A 23,590-nucleotide genomic window follows, 5' to 3' on the forward strand; every position below is an offset into this window, starting at 1 on the left:
AGGAGTTCCAGGTAAACCAGCCACTTCAGGAATCCAAACAAGTACATTATACAGATAGAGTCAAAGACAAATCCAGATCAAATTTAGATTGTTTCTGCCACCAAATGAATTATGAACTGGATTTGAACTGAACATTAACTGTGCAACTGTTATTATTTAACCAGAGATGGATTAAATAATCATTTTTCAATCCAATGTAGGTTTTTAAAAAGTAATTAGAAGAGTAGCTTTCGAGCTGACAGTGACAGCTTAGCATAGTCTTCGCAGATGTATTGCTTCTAGATCTCGTATAAATGCTGAGAAATCTTACTAAGTATCAAATTAGCATGTTATAGCTCTGTCTAAATTAGTAAATTGATCTGTTTGCCTTGGCTCTGTCTTAATACTGTTGCCTTTCAGTCAGATGGTCGTGCATTTAAGACTCCCTCTAGACATTTGAAAATATAATCTAGATTGGTCTTTGGTGCAGTACATCTTTTGGATGAGACTTAATATTGAACTGTCATTTGTCTTCTCAGGTGGATGTAAAACATGCCATAGCACTACACAAAAATAAACAGGCAGATTCTCCCAGCATGCTAGTTAATATTTCGCCCTCAATCAATATCTGGAGGAGATAAATTTGGCCATTATGTCATTGCTATTTGTTAGACCCAGGTATGAACTAATTAGCTGCAGTGCTACCCATATCAGAACAATGACAATGTTTCAAAGCATTTACTTGGTTATAAAAAAGATAGTGAGACGGTCAAAGACTCTATACAAATGTAAATTCTTTAAAATAACCAAGTGAATTAATGGAAACAGTATGTTTAAATTGTCAGTGATTAATCTGTAATTTGTTTTAATTGCTTTGCAACATAGCAATGAAAAACTCCATTAATCTCTACCTTATTAGTTCTCTGCTTGTCAAAATCATATTTTCTAATAATCTATTTCTGGTGCACTGTAATGTAATAGTCTCCAGTGGTAATTATAATATTTTAAGATTCCATTATGTTTAAGTAATTTGGCTCAATTTAACATGCCCTACCTCAACGTTCTGCTAATCACAGTGACACCATTCCATCACTTGTGCTGCACAGAGTAGTGGAATTCATAATGCAGAAATCAGGATTTAACCTATCATCATTTTAGCCACATATTCTCTGTCTGGGGTTTATGTGTTGTTAGTAAGATCAGAATGTCTATAATCAGAGACAAATTGGTCACCGAGGAGGTTGGTGGCAAACTTCACAACTGACCTCCTCTTATTGTCAACCTTTCAAGAAATGTTCAATCAGCAGTCACTGTCATCAGACGTGGGAGTTAGTAACCATTCTGGAGAAATAATTTCATCATGAAAGACTTCAGTATTTACAATGAGGTTGGACATGTTTCCTATGTAACATGTTCTATTGCAGAAAGCCTCTGGCAGTTCATTTCATATATGTACCACCATTTGTCTGAAAATGTTGCCCCTCAGCTTCCTTTTAAGTCTTGCCTCCTATTTCATTCTGGCCCTTCTTTTTCTTACAAAAGAAGGGAGCTTAGTATTTTTTAGAGGGAGATTCTGCTCAGAAATGCAAGGCTATACTTCCATTCTGATTGTTTTGTTTCATAGTACAGGTCAGTGGAAGACAACGCATACCCCCCACTTTTGACAGCAGTCAGCTGACGTACTCTGATATTTGAAAATCCTGATAGCCACATTGACAGCTGCTGTCAAATTGTAAGTATGTAAGGGAAGTGTGATGTTAGGGTACCTAGAGAATAACATGCCAGATTGGTTGGAGCATGGATGCCATGTACATAGAGAGCCAGGGAAGGAGAATGCCAGCTGGGACCAGTCCTATATGGGAAGGGCATAGGTACCAGGTGGGATAGTAGATGGGTAGGTACAAGGGTGCCAAATCAGTTGGGTTACAAATGATACCACATGCTGGTGATTTTTTAAATTAAATATAACACCTGCATAGTAACTCATTGTCGAAGCTGCCAACAACCAACATATGAACTTCCCTCAATATTAGGGTGCCATCACTATATTAACTGATGTCTGGGATTTCTTGAAACTGCTTCTACTCATTTGTTATTCTCAATTTAAAAATAACATTTTCAAGATAAAATTAGGATCAAGCTAGCATAAGCAACAATGTTACATGGATATAAATCAAAATTTGCTCTTTGGCTAGTGATAAACACCAACATTGATGTGATGCAATCTGCAATATATGAAAACAGACAAAATACTATAAATAATCAGACCTCAATGATAAGAAAATTCGTTAAGACAAAAAGACAACCTAAGACAGTTTTTTGGCAGCAGTTTATGTTGAAATTGCCATCACAGTATTGCAATAAAGTAAATTGTTTAAGAATAAATAGGAATTTAGAATTAAATTGCATATCATCAATTATATTACTCACAAGATTATTCAATCATTTTACTTACAAGATCAAGTGCATAATTACAAGTTATTGAACATATGTTCCCAATCTTTTACGCATCTCATTTCATTATGTGAAAGTTTTATAAGTTTAGCAGAGAAGATAATAATTACTTTCCCAGAACATGATAGGTTTCATTGCTTTATTATTCTCTGCATGGGACTTCTGTGTCACAGTTAAAAAAAAACTTGCCTCGATTTTGTGACATCACTAATCACTTGCCACAGTTGGTCGATGATGGAGGAAGTAGACTGGGATTAAGGAAACTACATATAAGTATATCCTTATCAAATGCTTTGCTTATCCTAGACAGTCATGTAAACTAAAAATGGTGTGAAGCTTTTATGTGATCCATAAATTTATTTTGCTTTGTGTTTGCATGGTAAATCTTAACTCAAGTGCAAGTTATTGCATGAGCAAACATTTAGAGTGATATCATGTCAAATGGTAGCATCTTTACTTTTAATTGCTCCTGGATGTCAGGAGTGCTGACAAAGCTATATGTTTATTGCTGTTTCTATTTGGCCTGAAACTAATAAGGCTGTTCCTTTTTCTTGAGGGGGTGCAGCCTTTGAAAGCCGGATGTTGCTGAGCAGTTTAAATCATATAGAGAAAAGGAAATCATGTCTCCGTTAAACTTTAATACTATTTTATTGTGATGTTTCATCTATCACTGTAAATAAGCATATACATTTGACTCACTGTCGTATTGAAGGAATGCTACATTATTGGAGGCGTGGTCTATTTTATATAATATTAAACCAAAGGCATGACTTAGTCTACCTGTTAGGTGGTGTAACAAATCTCACAACACTATTTGGACAAGTTTAGGAAATTCTCCTGGTAGAGTACACGGGCAAACTTTATGACTTTATGCAGACAATGACCGTGATTTTGCTAGTGGGATGTCAGGGATGGAGGAAATTGACAAAACACTATTTAAAAGCATCTTATTACCTTTCTTTATATTAGTTTTGTCTTTAATACATATATTGGAGACTATGTTAAAAGTCAGAAAAGTTAACAGTTGTGGTTTATACTCAGATGTTTGTTGAAATCATCAGTTGGAATGAATTAATACATCATGTGCTCCCATCTAAAATTACTTCATTCAAGCTACTGTTGAGAATAAAAGATCATTGTATTTTTCACAGAGCATAAGGCATTGGCCTTTGCATCACAGTAACAACATGAATATTGTGATTTATGATGGAAGGATGAATGCAGTCTTTTAATGTAAAGTTTAAGCAGTTTAGCATTTTGAAGAAATCCTGCAATTATGCAAATTCGTTATATTCTAGCTTGACATATCTGGCATGCAGTAAAGAGCCAAAAAATATAGAGGTACAACTTAATAGATTTTATTTTGTCGGTCAAAAGCCCATGTGTTTCCTGTTGAGGAAAACAAGTCGGCTGAGAGAAACAGCTTTGACATGAGCAATCAAGAGTCCAGAGAAAGTGTGTCCCTGTTAGGATGAAGGGCAAGGCTGTTAGATGTAGGCAATGCTGGATGACCAAGGAAATTGAGGTTTTAGTCAAAAAAAAAACAGAAGCATGTGTCAGGTATGGACAGCAGAGATTATATGAACCCCTAGAAAAGAATAAGGGCAGTAGAAGTGTACTGATGATTGAAATCAGGAGGGCAAAAGAGGACATGAGATAGCTTTGGCAAATAAGGTTAAGAAGAATCCAAAGGGATTCTACAAATGCATTAAGGACAAAAGAATAATTAGGGAAAGCGTAGGGCTGCTTAAAGATCAGCAAGGCCTGGCTATGAGTATTTTGCATCAATGTTTACTGTGGATATGAACACTAGAGGACATGGGGAAATAAATAGTGACATCTTGAAAAATGTCCATAGTACAGAGGAGAAGGTGCTGGGCATCTTAAAATGCATAAAGGTGGATAAATCCCAGGTCTTGATCAGGTGTACCCTTGAACTTTTGGGAAGCTTGGGAAGTGTTTGCTAGGCCCCTTGCTGAGATATTTATATTATCCAAAGCCAAAGGTGAGGTGCCAGAATGAAGGTTGGCTAACTTGGTGCCACTATCTAAAAAAGGCAATAAGGAAAAGGCAAGGAGCTATAGACCGGTGAATCTGACATCAGTGGTGGGCAAGTTGTTGGAGGGGATTCTGAGAAACAGGATTTATAAGTACTTGAAAAGGCAAGGACTGGTTGGGGATTTCAATATGGCTTTGTGCGTGGGAATTTATGTTTCATTAACTTGATTTTTTTGAAGAAGTAATGAAGAGTGATAAGGCAGAGCGGGTGGACATATCTATTGTGACTTCAGTAAGTAGTTTGACAAGGTTCCTTGTGGTTGACCACTTAGCAAGGTTAGATCACATGGAATACAAGGAGAACTGGCCAGTGTTCTGCTGGTCTACTGCTTTTTGGCATTTATATAAATGTTTTGGATGTGAACATAGGAGATATGGTTAGTAAGTTTGCAGATGACACCAAAATTGGTCATGTAGTGAACAGTGAAGAAGGTTACCTTACAGTGCAACGGGACCTTGATCAGATGGGCCAATAGGCTGAGGAGTGGCAGATGGAGTTTAATTTAGATAAATATGAGGTGTTGCATTTTGGAAAGGCTAATTAGGACAGGACTTATACTCTTAATGGTAAAGTCTTGCGGAGTGTTGCTGAACAAAGAGACTTTGGAGTGCAGGTTCGTAGTTCCTTGGAAGTGGAGTCACAGGTTGACAGGATAGTGAAGAAGGCATTTGCTCTGTTTGCATTTATTGGGCAGTGCACTGAGTATAACAGTTGGTTGTCTTGTTGCAGCTGGAGAGGACATTGGTTAGGCCATTTTTGGAATACTGCATTCAATCCTCATCTTCCTGCTATGGGAAGGATGTTGTGAAACTTGAAAGGGTTCAGAAAGATTTTCAAGAATGTCATCAGGATTGGAGGTTTTGAGCAATAGGGTGAGGCTGAATAGGCTGAGGCTATTTTGCTTGGAGCATTGGAGGCTGAGTGCTGACCTTATAGAAATTTATAGAATCATAAGGGGCATGGATAGGGTGAATAGTTAAGGTACTTTCCCCAGGGAAGGGAATTTCAAAACTAGAGGACATAGATTTAGGGTGAGAAAGGAAAGACTTAAAAAGGACCTAAGGGGCAACTTTTTTACTCAGAGGGAATGTATGGAATGAACTGCCAGAAGACATGGTAAAGACTGAAACAATTACAACATTTAAAGGCATCTGAATATGTATATGAAATGTTTAGAGGGTTATGGGCCAAGTAGTGGCAAATGGGACTAGATTAATTTAGGATATCTGGTTGGTATGGATGACTTGGACCGAATGGTCTGTTTCCGTGGTGTACATCTCCATGACTCTATGACTCTAAGTGAGTGACTTATTGGTGACATATTTAAGAAATAAGGAGAATTAGCATAATCAATCTTCATCTGCCTTTGGGAGATTAACTAGTGGAACGTAAGGGTCCAACAATAAGTAACTGAGTTATACAGGTCGGAAACTCACAGTTTCAATCTAACTATTTTAATCAACTGTTATGGACCAGGCCAGACCCCCTCAAAACATTTCAAGATTGTAGACCAGACCCTAACTTTGCTAGTTGTTTTAAGCAGGTGTGAAGTGGATATTCCAGGAAAGATGCAGCTGGTCAAACCACTTAGTTTTAAACAAAATAGAATTTATTTATAAGATTACTGAATGAAACGCAAACAAAAGAGACCAGAATACTGAATAACTTAACCTATCCGAAAACCCAAAAGATTATCCCAATTTAAAGATGCTGTTCCAAATTCCCACAACAATCCCCATAAACACCCGTTGACAAAAAAGGAAAAATCAAACACAGTGTCTTACAGGAGACAGAGAGGTGGCAGCATGGAGCACTCTCTTCCATGTAGCTGTTTCTTGGATCAGCAGCCTCAAACTGACCTGACTGCTTTCGGTGAACAGCCAGGCTGTTAATAAAAAACAAATCAAACCAAACCAGAGTAAAGCTGAGCTGGGAGAACTGGCCACTGCCCTTTCATTGTACAAGTGTTTCTTTTCTAAAAACTTGAATGCATTCTCAAGTAGATCAACACCAGACATTTCAGAGTCAGTATCTTTACGACCTCCTGAAAAAAACAAGGACAAGCTAACCTTGCTAAAGGAGCAGTATCATCACACAACCTACTCAGACAGGTTTTGACACACTTCAAGAACAGGTGGACCTGAACCCAGATCTACTAACTCAGAGGTAGAGACACTGCCACTGCATGCAATGAATCTGCAATCTGTGCTGAATTAATTAATTGTGAACATGAAACAGACCTTAGTATGTGAAGATAGGGAAGGAAAATATGGTATATTTCCCTATTTTAATTACTATGTATTAGTGCTTAAAGTACATCCCCGTGGTCTCCATTCGGTAATCCATAATGGCAATTGCTAATGTACCTTCTGGACTGGGCTGTTTGCTAAATATTCTGGATCAGTGGTGCTGGAAGAGCACAGCAATTCAGGCAGCATCCGAGGACAGGCAAAATCAAGGACAGAACGCCCCTGGTGCTCACCTTCCACCCTACCAACCATTGTTTTTACCTCCTGTTTGCTAAATATGTTCAGCCATGAGGAATGAAAAGGTATTCCAAGATCAGGGATTTTTTTTTTCTGTCTATAATATGGGTAATGTTTAGCCAGGCTTAGTACAATTTAAATATTTTCACATTTCCAAATGTAAAATGCTTGAAGTACAGGTTCACAATCCTTTATCCGACATGCTCGAGACCAGCTGGTTTTCGGAATTCAGAATTGTTCGAATTTCAGAATAAGTGACAGTTTGATGGTGAATTTTTAAAAAATCTTACCAGAGGAGCAGACTGACTGAGTAAAACGCGGCTTGGGACAGAATTGAGGCCTGCCAGCGCCAAGCCACGCCCATTCACGTCACATCTGAGTGACATACATCGAGTGGGTGTCGACTTGGGTTAACTGCTTGCATGCCAAACAACCTTGTTAATGAAAAAACTTCACAAAAAAACCTTAGGACTTTAGAACTTTTCGGATTGCCGGATTTCGGATAAAGGGTTGTCTACTTGTATTTGCACAGCTAATGTTTAATCTCAGTAACTAACTTAACAATAAAGCCAATCACTGGTCACACCTAAACATCGCTGGGCCCAAAATCAATGTAGAATTTCATCAGAAATAGGGTTAGAGGTTGAAAGAAAATGCATGATTATTGAATTGCAACATTTGGTTCGAGATTGCCATGTTTTAAAATTATTACAGCTGCAGAGACAGTAAACAGAAATGTGGAGCAAAAAAGAAATGAACAAAGAGAGACAAGTAAGGAAGTAAAGACAAAGCCAATATAGATCAAGATTATGAGGAAGGATAGTGACAGAGAAAAAAATGCAGTGAAAAAGAATTGGAAGAAAAGAGGTCCAAAGGATGAAATAAATAATTAGATATAGAAATAGGGATTAATATCTGAGTAGTTGTGGTTGTGTTCACCAAGCTGGGAATTTGTGTTGCAGACGTTTCGTCCCCTGTCTAGGTGACATCCTCAGTGCTTGGGAGTCTCCTGTGAAGCGCTTCTGTGATCTTTCCTCCGGCATTTATAGTGGTTTGAATCTGCCGCTTCCGGTTGTCAGTTCCAGCTGTCCGTTGCAGTGGTCGGTATATTGGCTAGTTACCAACTAGCCACGAAACGACACGACCAGCTATCCTTAGTAGCCACACACGCAGATGACAAGCAACATGAATTCGACTGGGACAACACTACTATTATAGGACAAGCCAAACAGAGAACAGCCAGGGAATTCCTAGAGGCATGGCACTCATCCACAGATTCAATCAATAAGCACATCGATCTGGACCCAACATACCGGCCACTGCAACGGACAGCTGGAACTGACAACCGGAAGCGGCAAGTTCAAACCATTACAAATGCCGGAGGAAAGATGACAGAAGCGCTTCACAGGAGGCTCCCAAGCACTGAGGATGTCACCTAGACAGGGGACGAAACGTCTGCAACACAAATTCCCAGCTCGGCGAACAGAACCACAACAACGAGCACCCGAGCTGCAAATCTTCTCACAAACTTTGAATATCTGAGTAATGTGAAATATGCAAAAGAAGTAAGAAGTGGGAAATAAATTGGTGTCAAAAGTGTTAATTTGTCATAGAATCATAAAATAATTGAATTCCTACAGTGCAGAAAGAGTCCATTTGGCCTACAGGGTCTGCAATGATCCTCCAAAGAATATTCCACCAGACCAGAGACCCTTCCACCCTATCCCCATTACCTCACATGTCCCATGGCTAATCTATCTATCCTGCATATCCTTGGACACTACAGGGTAATTTAGCATTGTTAATCCATCAAAACTGCACATCTTTAGCCACTCTAACCTTGGAGTGATTTCACATGTGATTTCAGATCCACAGTGTGATGGATGACTCTTAACTGTACCTGAAGTGCCTAGCAAGACTTACAGTTATATCATATCACTCAAAAGGTTAGTAAGTATAAAATCAGGCAGACCACCTGGTACCAACCTAGGAAATAGAAACAACAAAGGCATACACGGCCCAGGCCCATTCAACATAACAAAATCTGCCTCATGAGCATTTTCGGATTTGTGCCAAAATTGGAAAAACTGTCCTTTGAGCAAGTTAAGTAACAAATTGGCAAAGTCATACTCAGCAAATTGTACTTTCCTGCAAATGTCCCAGGTACCTCCATAAGCAACCCTGGATACATCCTGTCCCACATTTACTATTGTACAACATCACACTCAAGAGAGAGAGGCCCCAAGAGTTCGCAAAGTCTCATGGCATCAGGTGGAATATGACCAAGGAAACATCTTGTAGAGCATCATTTAACACCCTCCATCAGACAATATTGAACACCACTTGAAAGGAGCAGTAGGTATCAAGTCCACAGAATTGCCATGATTAAGTGTGACTTGGTCACACCACTACTGACTAAACGGGCTGGGTCCGAAGGGACATAGCTACCAGACTGGGCGTGTGTCAAGTGCTGAGAGAACCAACAATGGTAACTAAACCTCATCATCACCCATCTAACTGTCACAGATGCATATGTCTATGACAGTACGGTTACAAGTACCACATAGGTCTTGTCGCAATGGAGCCCTGTCAAATTGAAAGCACAAGGCACTTTCCATTATGCGGTGTAGAAATACCATCACGCTAAGTGGGATAAACTCAGAAAAGGATTCAGCTGAAAACTAGATATTTATAAGGTCAATAGGCCACATCGGAATGGAATTATATTTAACCACAATCAGCAACCTGTTAGACCTGCTATCCCTCATTTCTTGGCCATCAAACCAGGAGACCAACCCCGGGTCAAAGAAGAGAATATGCAGTGAGTTGTTGTCTCAAAATTAAAAATGAGCTGTCCATCTGGTGAAGCTGCAACACTAGACTCCACACATGCTTAACAGCAGAAGCAGCACGATAGACAAAGGTAAGCAAACCCACAAGCAATGAATTGTTACAAACCTCTGCAGTTCAGCCATAATGATTGTGAGTGATGGTGGATAATTTAATAACCAACTAGAGGAGGAGGCTTCAAACGTCTTCTCATCAGCAACATGAGGAAGCTCAGAAAGTGAATGCAAAGTATAATGGTGAAGATTTTGCAACCAGCTTCAGGCAGACTTGCTGATTAGATAATCCATTTCAGCCTCCTCCTAAGATCCACAACCATAATAGAAGCCAATCTTCAGAAAATTTGATGCACTTCACATGAAATCAGCAAAAGTGCAAGCCACTAAATACAGTAAAACTTTGAATACTGACAGCATCCCAGGACTTAACTCCAAAACTGTTCATGACTTTGTCAAGCTATTCCAGGAAAGCTACAACACTAACATCTTTCTGACAAGGTATAAAAATTGCTGAGGATGATATTTAGCCTTGTACTGTAAGTGACAAGTATCAGTCATGCTCTATAAATGCTGATCAATGAACATCTCCAGCAACATATCAGTATTGACCAGAAACTAAATTAGACCATCCACATAAAGAATGTGACTTGAAAAACAGGCCAAAGGTTAGGAATTCATCAGCAAATAACTTTATACCCGCTTGTCTAATGCCTGTCAATCATCTATAAGGTAAGAGTGAACATTATAATCTGATACTCCTGAATTGCTTGGATGATTGGAGCTCCAATACATTTGAGAAGTTCAACACCATCTAAGACAAAGCAGTTGTTTGATCAATATCCACTCGCTATCTTAAGATCATTCCTTTCACTACTGGTGTAAAAAGTAATATCACAATAGTCCTATTTTCTCATTAAAGGCAGGTAACTGGCACCTCAGGCAACAGGAAAGGTTGAGAAGGACAGTCCTTCATGTTAACCTCAGCTGATACTAGAATTGAGTTCATACTGTTAGAGTTACTCTGCATCACAAACCAGCCATTCAGCTGATTGAGCTAACCAGGTAGCTTGCAGCTATTTTGTTGAAGACAAAAGCATATAGACAATAAATGCTGGCCTTTCTAATGACATTCATATCCCACAAGCTAATTTATAAAAAAGAAGGCTTAAATGACAGTAAAAAATTACAGAACTCTTTTTGAGCAACCTCAGTGATTTTCCATTTGTTAAGTCACTTACCATCTCGCATAAATGGGTAGAATAAACATGATAAACATGCCACTCATTTCTAACTTAATATTGAAATTGGAGTTCTATTTATGCAATTATATATTCATTTGCACACTGAAGATAACACAGGCTGCTGACTGAGGAATCATCAGCGGAACCTACCCAAAGCTATAATGCCCAGAGCACCATGGTAAATGATCTATAAATGATCTGAACACCATTTCTATGTCACTACAGCCCTGCTTATAACAGATGAAGAGAGTTAACATCTCTTCTTATATTTCTTTCAATCCTGGTTAGCAATAATATTAACAGATCAGACAAGATCTTCCAATGTTATCAAATGATAGGTCCTTCCACTTACAAGATAAAATTATGCAGTGTTTTGCTAAACCTCTTTGTTACCTTATATATCAAACATAAGTTAACAAATCCATGATGTATCTCTGTAGACTGCAGAGTATCAGTCTGCAAATTAAGTATAGTACTAGACAACATGGTTGACAAAAATGAAACAATAAGAACATGCAAATTCTTCCAGCTACCTGAATATTTTCCGTTCCTGGCTGCTGTAACAGTTTTATGTTCCTGCCTCCAGCTGTCCGTTGCCCTCTCCCATCATTCCAAGGAAGATTTTCGGCATCATCTTGCAGCCTGCAGTTTAGATCATCTGTTGACTGACTTTGTTCTAGAGCATTTCGGCAAAAGCTGAAATGAGAAGCCGCTGAAAATTGGGGAAAAAGTGAAATGCATGAAATAACGAGGAGATGCTTTGTCACTTTTTTTGCATTCATTTACACAGAAAGATTAACTGTATGGCAATCATCAACTAAATAATAAAGCATTTCAAACTCAACCACTGAAATGAAACCACAACACTATCTAATATAGCTTTCAGCCATTTAACCATTCCAGTTATCCTCGGTGTTCAAGGCTAGAAAATGAGAAATCATTCCCAGGGACTCCTGAAAAGAATTTGTGTCAACATTCAATGAAATCAAGATCAGGTACAGCTACAATATGTTGCATGGTCAAATAGCTGATCAACACTCATTATCAATGAAAATGCATGAGAAGTACTGGAGGATTGGCAGAATCCAAGCAACCCCTGACCCTTCAGGAGAGAGAAGAAGGAAATTGCAGATGAAGAAAAACATGTGTGTGCAAAATACTAAATTACTCAATTCTTTAGCACACAATTGATGACCTCAAGGAAAACCATTCATTGTTGAAATCATAAGTGAAATTTATACATTGCTATGACTTTTTTCTAAATGTTTCCAGAAGAAGCAATACTGACAGTTCAGATTAACTTGCCCACATTGCTCAATATAAGAGGAAGTTGTATTGAATATGAACAGTAAATGATGGATCAAGCCATTAGTGATCGAGGTTTGTTACATGTAAAGAAAAAAAGGCGTAAAATATCAATTGCAAGAATAGTTCTTACTCTACTGACTCATAAGTATAATTGATATTTGACAACATGTAATTTAGCATCAGAACAAAGTGTAAAATTCCATATGTCCTATCATCTGACATTGTTTACCATTAGTTTTATCATTAAATAGCTAAAAGGTTGTGCACCCAAAAGCACATTCAATATTAAATTAGAGAAAAGTATTAAACTTGAGAAGGCTGGGATTTCCAAATATGATTAAATGTATTTCTGAAAGTTTCATCACAAAACTTGACCCCATTCATCTGGCCATTAGTCTATCCTTGTGACACACTACCTTCCTATGCCAATCAAAAACAAAAATGACTCATTCACCAATTGGATGATGTTTGCTTGCCTGCCCATTTTCAATATTGATATGTCTGGTAAAGAGAAACATTGAAGGAAATGATGAAAAAGCCATTTTTTAAAATGTCCGTAAGTTTTCTCCAAGGTTGCATGGAGTAGTGTCTTGGAGGTTGATCTTCAATTCCTAGACACACCATGAAATCCTGGAGACTTAGCAACTCCAGTGATCTGGCTAATGTTTTGGACCTGTACAACTGCTAATTCATAATAATGCAAAACTACAAGTTGCAGTGCACTCATTTGCTGATGCCAAGAGAATGCTGAAGAGAATTATCAAATCAATAAATCTCTATTATAGTCTGCCAGAAGTGTAAGAGTATCAAGAAGACAAAATACCAAAGAGTCAACTGCAAGATTTTGGCATTATTTCAAAAATAACATTTTAAATCTCGAGCAGAAACTACTATTTGGAAATGATGTAAAACACCAAAGTATTCATTTTATGAATAGCAATCCATAATTATTTTCATAAACAAAGCAGTGTTAATATTGCCACTAGGATCGTATTCAGTGCACAAAAACAGAAATTGCTGTAGAAACTCAGCAGGTCTGGCAGCAGCTGTGCAGAGAAAACAGAGTTAACATGTCTAATGCAGTGACCCTTCTCAAACAATCCTGGTAACATCCTTGCAGATGATACAAAGATAGGTAGAGGGACAGGTAGTATTGTGGAGGTGGGAAGGCTGCAGAAGGATTTGGACAGGTTAGAAGTGTGGGCTAAGAAATGGCAGATAGAATACAACATGGGAAAGTGTGAGGTCATGCACTTTGATGGGAATAACAGAAGCATGGACTATTTTCTAAATGGGGAGAAAATGCAAAAGTCTGAAGTGCAAAAAGACTTGGAAGTTCTAGTCCAGGATTCTCTCAAGGTAAACCTGTATGTTGAGTCAGTAGTTAGGAAGTCAGATCAATGTTGGCATTTATTTTGAGAGCACTTGAATATAAAAACAGGAATGTACTTCTGTGACTCTATAAGGGTCTGGGCAGGCCACATTTGGAGTATTGTGCACAGTTATGTGTCCCATATCTCAGGAAGGATGTGTGTTCAGAGGAGGTTCATGAGAATGGTCCCAGGGATGAAAAGCTTAACATATGTGGAATGTTTGAGGACTCTGGATCTATACTCGATGGAGTTTAGAAGGATGAGGGGGGAATCTAATTGAAACTTGCAGAATACTGAATGGCCTGGACAGAGCAGATATTGGGAAGGTGTTTCCATTGGAAGGAGAGACTAGGACCCAAGGGCACAGCCTTAGAGTAAAGGGAAGACCATATATAATGGAGATAAGGAGAAATGTCTTTAGCCAGAGAGTGGCAAATCTATGGAATTTACTGCCACAGAAGCCAGTTCATTGAGTATATTAAGATGGAGATAGACAAGCTCTTGATTGTCAAGGGTATCAAGGGTTATGGGGAGAAAGCAGGAGAATGGGGTTGAGAAACTTATCAGCAATGATTGAATGGTGGTACAGACTCGATGGACTGAATGGCCTAATTTCTGCTCCTATGTCTTAAGGTCTGAATCTTTTCTGCACCATCTTCAGTTTAATAACATCCATCCGACAGCATGGCGACCAGAATTGTATGCAGTATTCCAAAAATGGCCTCACTAATATCTTGTGCAACCGCAACATGCATCCCAACCCCTATACTCAATGCTCTGATCAATGAAAGCAAGTTTACCAAATGTCTTCTTCACCACCCTGTCTACTTGTGATGCCAGTTTCAAGCAACAGTGTACATGCACCCCATGTCTCTGTTCGACAACACTCCCCAGGACGCTACCATTAACTGTGTAAGTCCTGCCCTGGTTTGTATTACCAAAATGCGACGTTTCACACTTATCTAAATTAAACTCCATCTGCTACTCCTCAGCCCATTGGCCCAGCGGATCAGGATTTCATTGTACTCTTAGATAATCTTCTTCACTGTCCACTATACCACCAATTTTGTTGTCATCCAACAACTTACTAACCATGTCTCCTATATTCCCATCCAAATCAAACAAAAAGAGAAATTTAGAGTTTGAGCAACTTCACCCATATCCTTACCCCTACCCCTACACAGCAGACCTTGTAGTCACATGGGCTATTATTACACACCACCCATTGTCTGCTACTAATAGCAGATTAGCAGATATTCATTCTACGAGCCTTTGTCTTCCACTAACCATTTACTCCTCTCTCTCACCCCCACCTATTCCCTATCTCATCCCACCTTCTGCATAAATACCAACCTTTTCCAAGCTGCTATCAGTTTTGAAGAAGGGTCACTGGAGCAGAAATGTTAACTCTGCTTTCTCTACACAGATGTGCCAGATATGCTGGCAAATGGGACTAGCTTTATTTAGGATATCTGGTTGGCATCAACAAGTTGGACTGAAGGTCTGATAGCTACCTGATAGCTACCTTAAACAAAGATTGCTACAGGAACCTAATACCTGTAATCATAATTGATAATACTGTAGCAATTGTTAAAAAATGGTAGCAAATTACTTTCACAATCTTGTAATAGGTGACAAACATTACTATGTGAAGCTGTCAAATGTTCACAGATGTAAATAATTGTTCACCTTCAAAAACATTCATAAAGAGGCACAGGCTGAGGAAATTATCATTACACCTGCATGGAGAGACAAGATGCACATAATATCAAGTTTTATGCTTCATTTTTATTAATTGAAAAATTACAAATTTCTAAATGGTATCTCATGTATAGCACCAAAGATGTAGCTTTAGAGATTGAAGAGGTTCTCAGGTAATTCCTGAAAATATGAGAATAGTAAATGAGAGATGGGTGATCAGGAAATGTAGAAGGGAGAAAAGTGAGTATAAAAGAAAGATAAATGGTGGCAATCAGGAGATTGGTGTTCAGGGATTAATCAAGCAGTGACCAGGATTGTAAGAAGATAGGAGCACCAGTTAAGAAGTAATCCCAATTCATGAGAACATTGCTGATTAACCAGTGCTTCCAAAATACCGGACATTACAACATTACTTTGCTGTGATGAGACAGAATTTGTTGAACAATCCTGAGTATGCCAAGGATAATGACCAATGTCCCTTTTGTGGACTGGTGGTGCAAGATTCAAGTCTCACCTGCTCCAATGATATGTGATGACATCTTCAAACAGGTCGATAACAAGCCGAGGCCAATTAAAGAACAAATAAATTATAGCTGATTTAAAATTTATCAGGAGCTTACGACATGGCTTACACTATTCATATTTGCTAGAAGCTACATATATTCAATTCCCGGGTTCAATTCCCGCCTCAGGCGACTCTCTGTGTGGAGTTTGCACATTCTCCCTGTGTCAGCGTGGGTTTCCTCCGGGTGCTCCGGTTTCCTCCCACAATGCAGGTTAGGTGAATTGGCCATGCTAAATTGCCCGTAGTGTTAGGTGAAGGGGTAAATGTAGGAGAATGGGTCTGGGTGGGTTACGCTTCGGTGGGTCGGTGTGGACTTGTTGGGCCGAAGGGCCTGTTTCCACACTGTAAGTAATCTAATCTAATCTAATTCATAAGAAGGGATTTCTCCTCTGCGAGCAGGATGAATGTGTTCAGGCTTTGTTTGATATGAATTAAACAAAAGCATGGGGGAGCAGGGTTGAAAACAAGGATGTTAAGCTTAAATAAGGGTAATCCCAAAGAAATGAGGACAGGACTGGCTGGGGTAGACTGGGAAAGGAGTTTAACAGTAAATACTATTGAAAAACAATCACAAACATTTAAGAAAATAGTTCATGGCTCACAGCAAAGACATGTTCCAGTGAGGAAGAAGGATTCTAGAAAGGGGGTAAGCCAATTATGGTTATCAAGTAAGTTAAGGATTGCATCAAATTGAAGTAAGATAATTATTATGTGGCAAAGATTAGTTGTAAGGAAGAGGATTGGGAAAGTTTTAAAAACCAACAAAAGATGACAAGAAAGGGAGAGAATAAATTTTGATGGTAAACTTGCATTTAGAGACAGCATTCTCTAAATGCATAAAGACAAAAGCTAGTTTGAACATAGGCTGCTGGGAGAATAAGGCTAGGGCAATAATAATGTGGAATCAGGAAATAGCAGATGAATTGCATTAATAATCTGCATAAGTCTTCAGGGCTTTTGCCCGAAACGTCGAGTCTTCTGCTGCCTGACCTGTTGTGTTTTTACAGCATCACACTCTCGACTCTGATCTCCAGCATCTGCAGTCCTCACTTTCTCATAAGACTTCACAAGGCATTCCAAATTTTGAAGTATTCAAGGGGAAAAATGAGGAGAGAAAATAAAACAATAACTAACATTAAAGAAAGTGTTAGTGAAATTAACAGGGTGAACGTTTGATAAGCTTCTTGGACCTAATGCATAAGTTCCCTGGAAGCACCCCAGAATATTAAAAGAAGTAGCTACAAAGATAATGGATGCACTGCAGGAATCTCCAGATTCTGGAAAACTCTCACATGATTTGAAAACTGCCAATGCAATTAAAATGTATTTTTGGGAGGCTGCTGCAGCAGTGAAGGCCATGTAGTCCATTCCTCATGGCCATTGCAAATCCTTGAGGTGGCTTCTGTGGTACCTTCTAGCGCAGGATTCTCACAGCCTGAGCCAGCTTTGGTGTCGGCTTTCTGCACCAATAGAGAATGTAATTTCTGTCTTTACTTGATCTTGGGAATCCATGAGCCATTAATTGAACAAAGATGGATTACATTTTAATTATTTTTATGAATGATTTCTTTTATGATTATGGTGACTTAAACACTTTTCAGTATCTTTTTGTAAAAGTACCAGTGACAATAAATTACTATTCTGCTATTGTATTCCAAAGAGTTAAGCAGGTAGAAAAAAATACAAGCAACACTGGGCAGTTAGCTCAACATCTGTTATTCAGAAAATGTAATTTAAATGCAATAGTAGAACATTTAGAAATACATAATATGGTTAAGAAGAGTCAGCATGGCTTCATCAACTGGAAATCATGTCTGTGCAAACTTCTTTGAGGAAGTAAAAAGCAGGATAGATAAAGGAAAAGCAGTGGATGTAATACAATTGAATTTTCACAAGGTGTTTGATAAGGTATAACATATTAGGCTACCGAGTAAGGAGAGAGACCATGGTGTTGCAATTAGTCTATTAAAATGGATAGAGGAATTGCTAATGAATAGAACATGGAAATTTGGGATAAGGGGAGCATTGGTGGCCCACAATTATTTACAATATATATTACCAACTTGGATAAAGAATGTGAATGTACTATAGCCAAATTTGCAGATGACACAAAAATTGGTGGGAAGGCAAAAGGTGACACAAAGAGTCTGCTGACAGATATAGACAGGTTAACTGCATGGGCAAAAACTTGGCACTTGGGAGGAAGAATGGAGGTGCTGAATAACATTCGAATGGAGAAAGTCTGCAGAAAGCTTCATTACAGAAAAATTTGTGAGACCTTTTTCATGAATCATAACAAGCTAGCATGTAAGTTCAGTGGGTAATAGGGTAATCAAATGGAATACTAGCTTTTATTTGAAAGGAAATAGAATATAAAACTTAGGGAGATTTTGCTAATACTGTGCAAGGCACTAATTAGATCACATCTGGAATTATGTAAACAGCTTTGGGCCATTTATCTAAGGAAAGATGTACTGGTATGGGAAACTATCCAGAAAAGCCTCACTAGGCTGATAACATGTATGGAGGGACTACCTTATGGGAAGAGGCTGAGTGAATTGAGTCTGCACTCATTGGAATTTAGAAGAATGAGAAGCAATATTGTTAAAACATACAAGATTCTTAATAGGGTAGGTACTAAAAGGTTGTTTTCCCTTTGATGGAGAGTCTGGAATCGGAGGGAATAATATCATATTAAGACAGAGATGAAGACAAATTTCTTTTGTCAGAAGGGAGTGGATTTGTGGAGTTCTTTATGGTGGATGGCTGTCGCAGCTGAGTCATTAAATATATTCAAGACTCTATTGGACAGATTTTTAATCAGTTAGGGAACCAAGGGTTATGGAGAAAAGTGAGGAAAGTGGAGTTGAGCCATGGTCTCAGTGAATGGCAGAGCAGACTCAATGGGCTGCATGGTCCACTTCTGTTGCTACATCAATAGTTTGTTTGTCATTTGCCAATGGCAACACTGTGACCAATCAGGATCTATTTGCCAGTCAATCAACACTCTTTCTCATGTGCACTGTCGATGGCCTTTACTACTCAGTTCACAACGCAAGTTGTCGACACCTCCTGACTGTGCTGCAGGCATGACACCCAGGGAATACCTGGCAGCTTACTACACAGCATAACCCTCTTCATCGTTCCACCACTTGTTGAATACCTGCTGTAATTGAGGCTCATCAGTGGAACACTAAAGGTCTCAGGAAACCTCCAGGCAGAAGGCTATTCTTGGCCCTTCCAATCCCTGGTCTCATTAGGGAGAGAAGAGAAAGCAACTGGCTCCACACCCTATTATATGGTGCCTCAACAATTCTTAGTCTGCTCTGGGAGATGGTATTAAATTGAACCTCATTGACACCTGGAAAAGTTAACTCCATTAACAGCTTAAGGAGCAAATTAAAGTGTTAATATGGTATACGTATTTAACAGTAAAAATGTAAGTCATTAAACTTTGCCATTAGCATTTTTTCACATTTGGGGCAATTACTTATGAACATCTTGTTCCTTATTATTATTACTGATTTTTCATTATTATCATTTTGTAATGTCTTTTAAAGTACATTGCTACCATGGAAACTACATTCCTGTGTGTACAGACATATAATGATGCAACCCTATTGTTATACCAATCTTTTTGAGAGATATTACATTTTTTTGTTGTACAGCCCTTGACTAAATTGAAACTAAACAAGCAATCCAAAATCTGCAATTAAGATAATTTTTCAATATGCAAGTCTTTACATTTACTGAAGGGCAACTAGTATGACTGTATTTAAGGTATTGTTAAAACTGATGGCTTTAACATAGTAAAAAAACTTATAACATTAATCTAAAGTCAAGATCTATCCTGACTATAAGGAGAAATAGCGTGAGAATTGCTGGGAAAAGTGGGAAATAGGGAAATAAAAGTTCACAGGATTGAACTGGACACTGCATAGAATGTAACTCCAGAGCAATGTTAAAGTTGACTTGCAATTGACTTGGAGGAACTGTTGGACCACTGTTGATGTTAAAAAGAAAGTCTGGCTTATTTGTATTATTTCATCATTAATACTTAGTTGCTAGAAGAGGACCTGTTGCATACTACCGGACAGGACAATTGGACAAGCAGTTCAATAGTATAAATAGCATACGGCCTGATTGTGAGACCAGTAACTGCAGTTTAAATGACATTGTGAGTGAACTCAGATCGTACTCTCCCTGGAATTTAGCATGTATGAAAATACTTTTCAGAGATTTTTTTTAAACAATTTATGAACGGCAACATTTTACACAGAGAATGGTCAGCACATGGAATGAACTGCCAGAGGAAGTGATGCATACAGGTAGTTACAATGTTTAAAAGACATTTGGATAAGTACAGGAATAGGAAAGATTTGGAGGGATATGGTCCAAACACAGGCAGGTGGGACTAGTTTAGTTTAGGAACATGATTGACATGGACTAGTTGGACCAAAGAGTCTGTTTCTTTGCTGTATGACTCTATAACTCTGTAACTTCACTTAATTGTGAATGAGAAGGCTATCAGGAGGCAAATTTAAAAGACTAGCCAGTTCACATTCTCAAACATACTAAGTGCATTTTCAGTTTATGGTGATTATGTTCAATCAAGCTGAGAAAATTCATCTATCTTCTCCAATTCCATTTCTTTCAGTCACTTTACAGATTAATTTATTTTTTTTGGTATTACCACATTGTTTAATTTTCTTTTACCTGGGCAACGTTTTGTTGGTCACTGGCACTGGATTATATCCCTGATTCCTGAGGAAAGTATACAGTTTAGTTTGTGGATGAATATATATTTCTGATCTATGAATATGACACTGAGTTCTGGTACTCAAATATTACAACTGCGGTATTAAGTCAAACATTGATATTCATATCACATTTTAATAGAAACAATAGGAAGATTTCTTCTCCTGTTCTACAATTTTTTTAAATAGCTTTCAGGATATAGATCGACTATTTGTCCGCTAACAGCATATATGTGCTATTTATTTAAGAAATTTAAGGAAATTAAATTTACAAAGCAGCAAATAGTTTGTTGGCACCATTTAGTTTAGACTTGCTCTGAAGGAATAACAACTGAAGTACTAACTTTTTGTTAATCTTTCAAGGTACTGAAATGGCAACAGAAATGAAGACTTTAAGAATGTCAGGATCATCCTCTTTTATTAAAATATGTGTCAAGTATCTTTTCAGATTTTGGGTTTACCTGTATCTAGAAAAACTGACAAATTTACCATCATTCTTCCTTTTTTTTAATTTATCTTTTAAAAAAATGCGAACAAATATCTCATGACTTTTTAGTATGACTTAAATCAAAATTGTAGTTTCATTTTTCAAAATGCTTTACTTCCCATGCACTGCTGAATGACACCTGTCATATTATCACCCATAGCTACCCATCACTAGAATTTAGGGTAAGGACAACCATGCAACTGGATTGGACCACCATGCACATCTTTTAGTCTTCATTGGTTACATTTACATTTTGTTGTGTATCAGTATTCGCAGTGCTGAATAAAATTCACTACATTGACATTTGTTCCAGCTTTGCAACCAATCTGTACTCAGCAACTAACAATGAGAATCCATCCTGCACCTTTAGAGTCAAATCACAACTTCTACTTCAGGAAATCCATGCAACAAGAGTTCACATTTCTTTTGCAATTCCTGTCTTTTACTTCAGTCTAATTTACAGCCTCTGTTCATGAATACTGATGACAAATGACTTTGTTAGACGTTACAACATGGCAATTTACTCAGATTGTGAAGGATTTTACTTCAAATCTAACAATAGATATGCAAACATTATTTTCTTAAAATTTAAAGTGCAAACATTTTCAATGTTACAATTTAGAAAGTTAAGTTTAATGACTACTGTATGTTTTCAACTGACAGGGAGCATCCATTCATCAACAACATTGACAGATTATAGAAAGTATAGTCCTGGGATTGATTTCAATTCTACTTCACTCTTTCATTTTCTTTAAACATAATAACTTTAAAAATTGAATCTTTTTGAATAGCATATCAATATTATGATTAATAACGTAGCAAGGGTACCTCATTAACTATCATCTATCCGTCATGTGGAATTCATTATTGATCCACGCACTCATCCGAATATTACAAAGTCACCATTGACGTCTTGGGATAGATTGAAATGATAAATGAGCTGATACATTGTAGACTAGTTATCCCTCTGGAATAATCAGTTTATTTGCTGGGAGATGTTATAAGGATCATGTCAGTGAACCAGGTATTCTCTCCATTATTCTAAAATAAGCTTACAAGCATGAACAGTAATCCATGAAGAAGTAATAACAGAACCTTTTCATTTGGCCTGTATTGTTATGTACAACAGTTAGAGTGCTAGCTTTACATAAAAGTTATCAGAAACATAATCTGAAGAAAATGATGAAATATAAGGGAAAGTTGGTCATTGTAAATAAATGTATGCAAAGTGGATTACATTCATATTTGTAAATTTTAGATTACTCAGTGTGATGAATAATGAAAATGATTTAACTAAACATCATTTAAGGTGTTGAATACATTCAAAGTTCTAAATTTTAAGAGCAACTAAAATAATTGATTTGTTGATTCTTAATACTGAGCAGCAAAGATTAATGGACATCACTGCAATTTAAAAAAAAATTACAACCGTTTTACACAGCAATATTCAGGCTTGCAAGCTCCCAATAATTCGAAAGCCGACAAGTTCGGCTAGAAATATGTACAACTTCAATATTGCAATTATTTCAGCTCCCTGAAGCATTTGAATAGACCAGCCAAGGTTCTGGCTATCGCACATCATTTTTCATTCTGGAAATGGATTGCGTGAAACCAGGTGCCAAACAAGTACATTTCCTTAGGTTCACAATTAGTTTGAAATCTTGTTGGTTTCACATTCTCCTTAGATTTCTCTATTTTTGATTGCGGAAAAGGGAGGCACCGCGAGTTTTTTGGGGGGACAAACGGTTGTAATAATAACAATCGGAGTTTATCCGGTTAGCTTTTGCTACATGCAGTCGCGACTCAGTCAAGATTAAACATTACAAGTCATAAACAAATTAACGAATGGAACTATGCTAAATAAATTAACAAATGTGACAGATCGTACTGACTGAACAAGACCACGTCGGTCCTTAAACAGGGGCAATTGAGACTACAATTAACCACCTTTTGATGTTAACCACTGTATTTATGTATATGTGTTCCAGTAAATCACAACAGTCTCACTATCCACAGATAAACGTGATTTAAAAAAAGGGACCCAGGATAAAAAGATTTACAGGTCCGGAAAACAATAAAAGACATGAGCAGAGTACAAGAATATTTATGGCACCCTGTCCGGACAATCACTTATTATTACAGGATTTATCCACAGAATTTACTGACATTAAAACTAACGGGGGAACCTGATGAATCAAGTCCGGCAAGAGCTGGAAACAGCAGTACACTTTAGCCTCATTTCAAATAATGCGAGTATACAAATCGTGCACCAACAAAAACAAGATCAACATCCAACCTGCAGAACAATGAGACGATAAGGGTTGAGATGCATTG

General features: G+C 37.8%; 1 protein-coding gene across 1 annotated transcript in view; it reads right to left on the minus strand.

Annotated features, from left to right (window-relative positions):
* Nucleotides 1-23,590, minus strand: part of LOC122560127 (sterile alpha motif domain-containing protein 10-like) — a 115,680-nt gene that overhangs the window by 91,672 nt on the left and 418 nt on the right. The window contains exon 2 of the mRNA XM_043710400.2: nt 11,599-11,777. Within this exon, the coding sequence (XP_043566335.1) occupies nt 11,599-11,777 (179 nt within the window). The remainder of the gene's footprint in view (nt 1-11,598; nt 11,778-23,590) is intronic.

This window comes from Chiloscyllium plagiosum, unplaced genomic scaffold (genome assembly GCF_037043375.1).
Source record: "Chiloscyllium plagiosum isolate Xiang-an unplaced genomic scaffold, Cpla_swu_hap1 HiC_scaffold_15, whole genome shotgun sequence".
Classification (NCBI taxonomy): Eukaryota; Metazoa; Chordata; class Chondrichthyes; order Orectolobiformes; family Hemiscylliidae; genus Chiloscyllium; species Chiloscyllium plagiosum.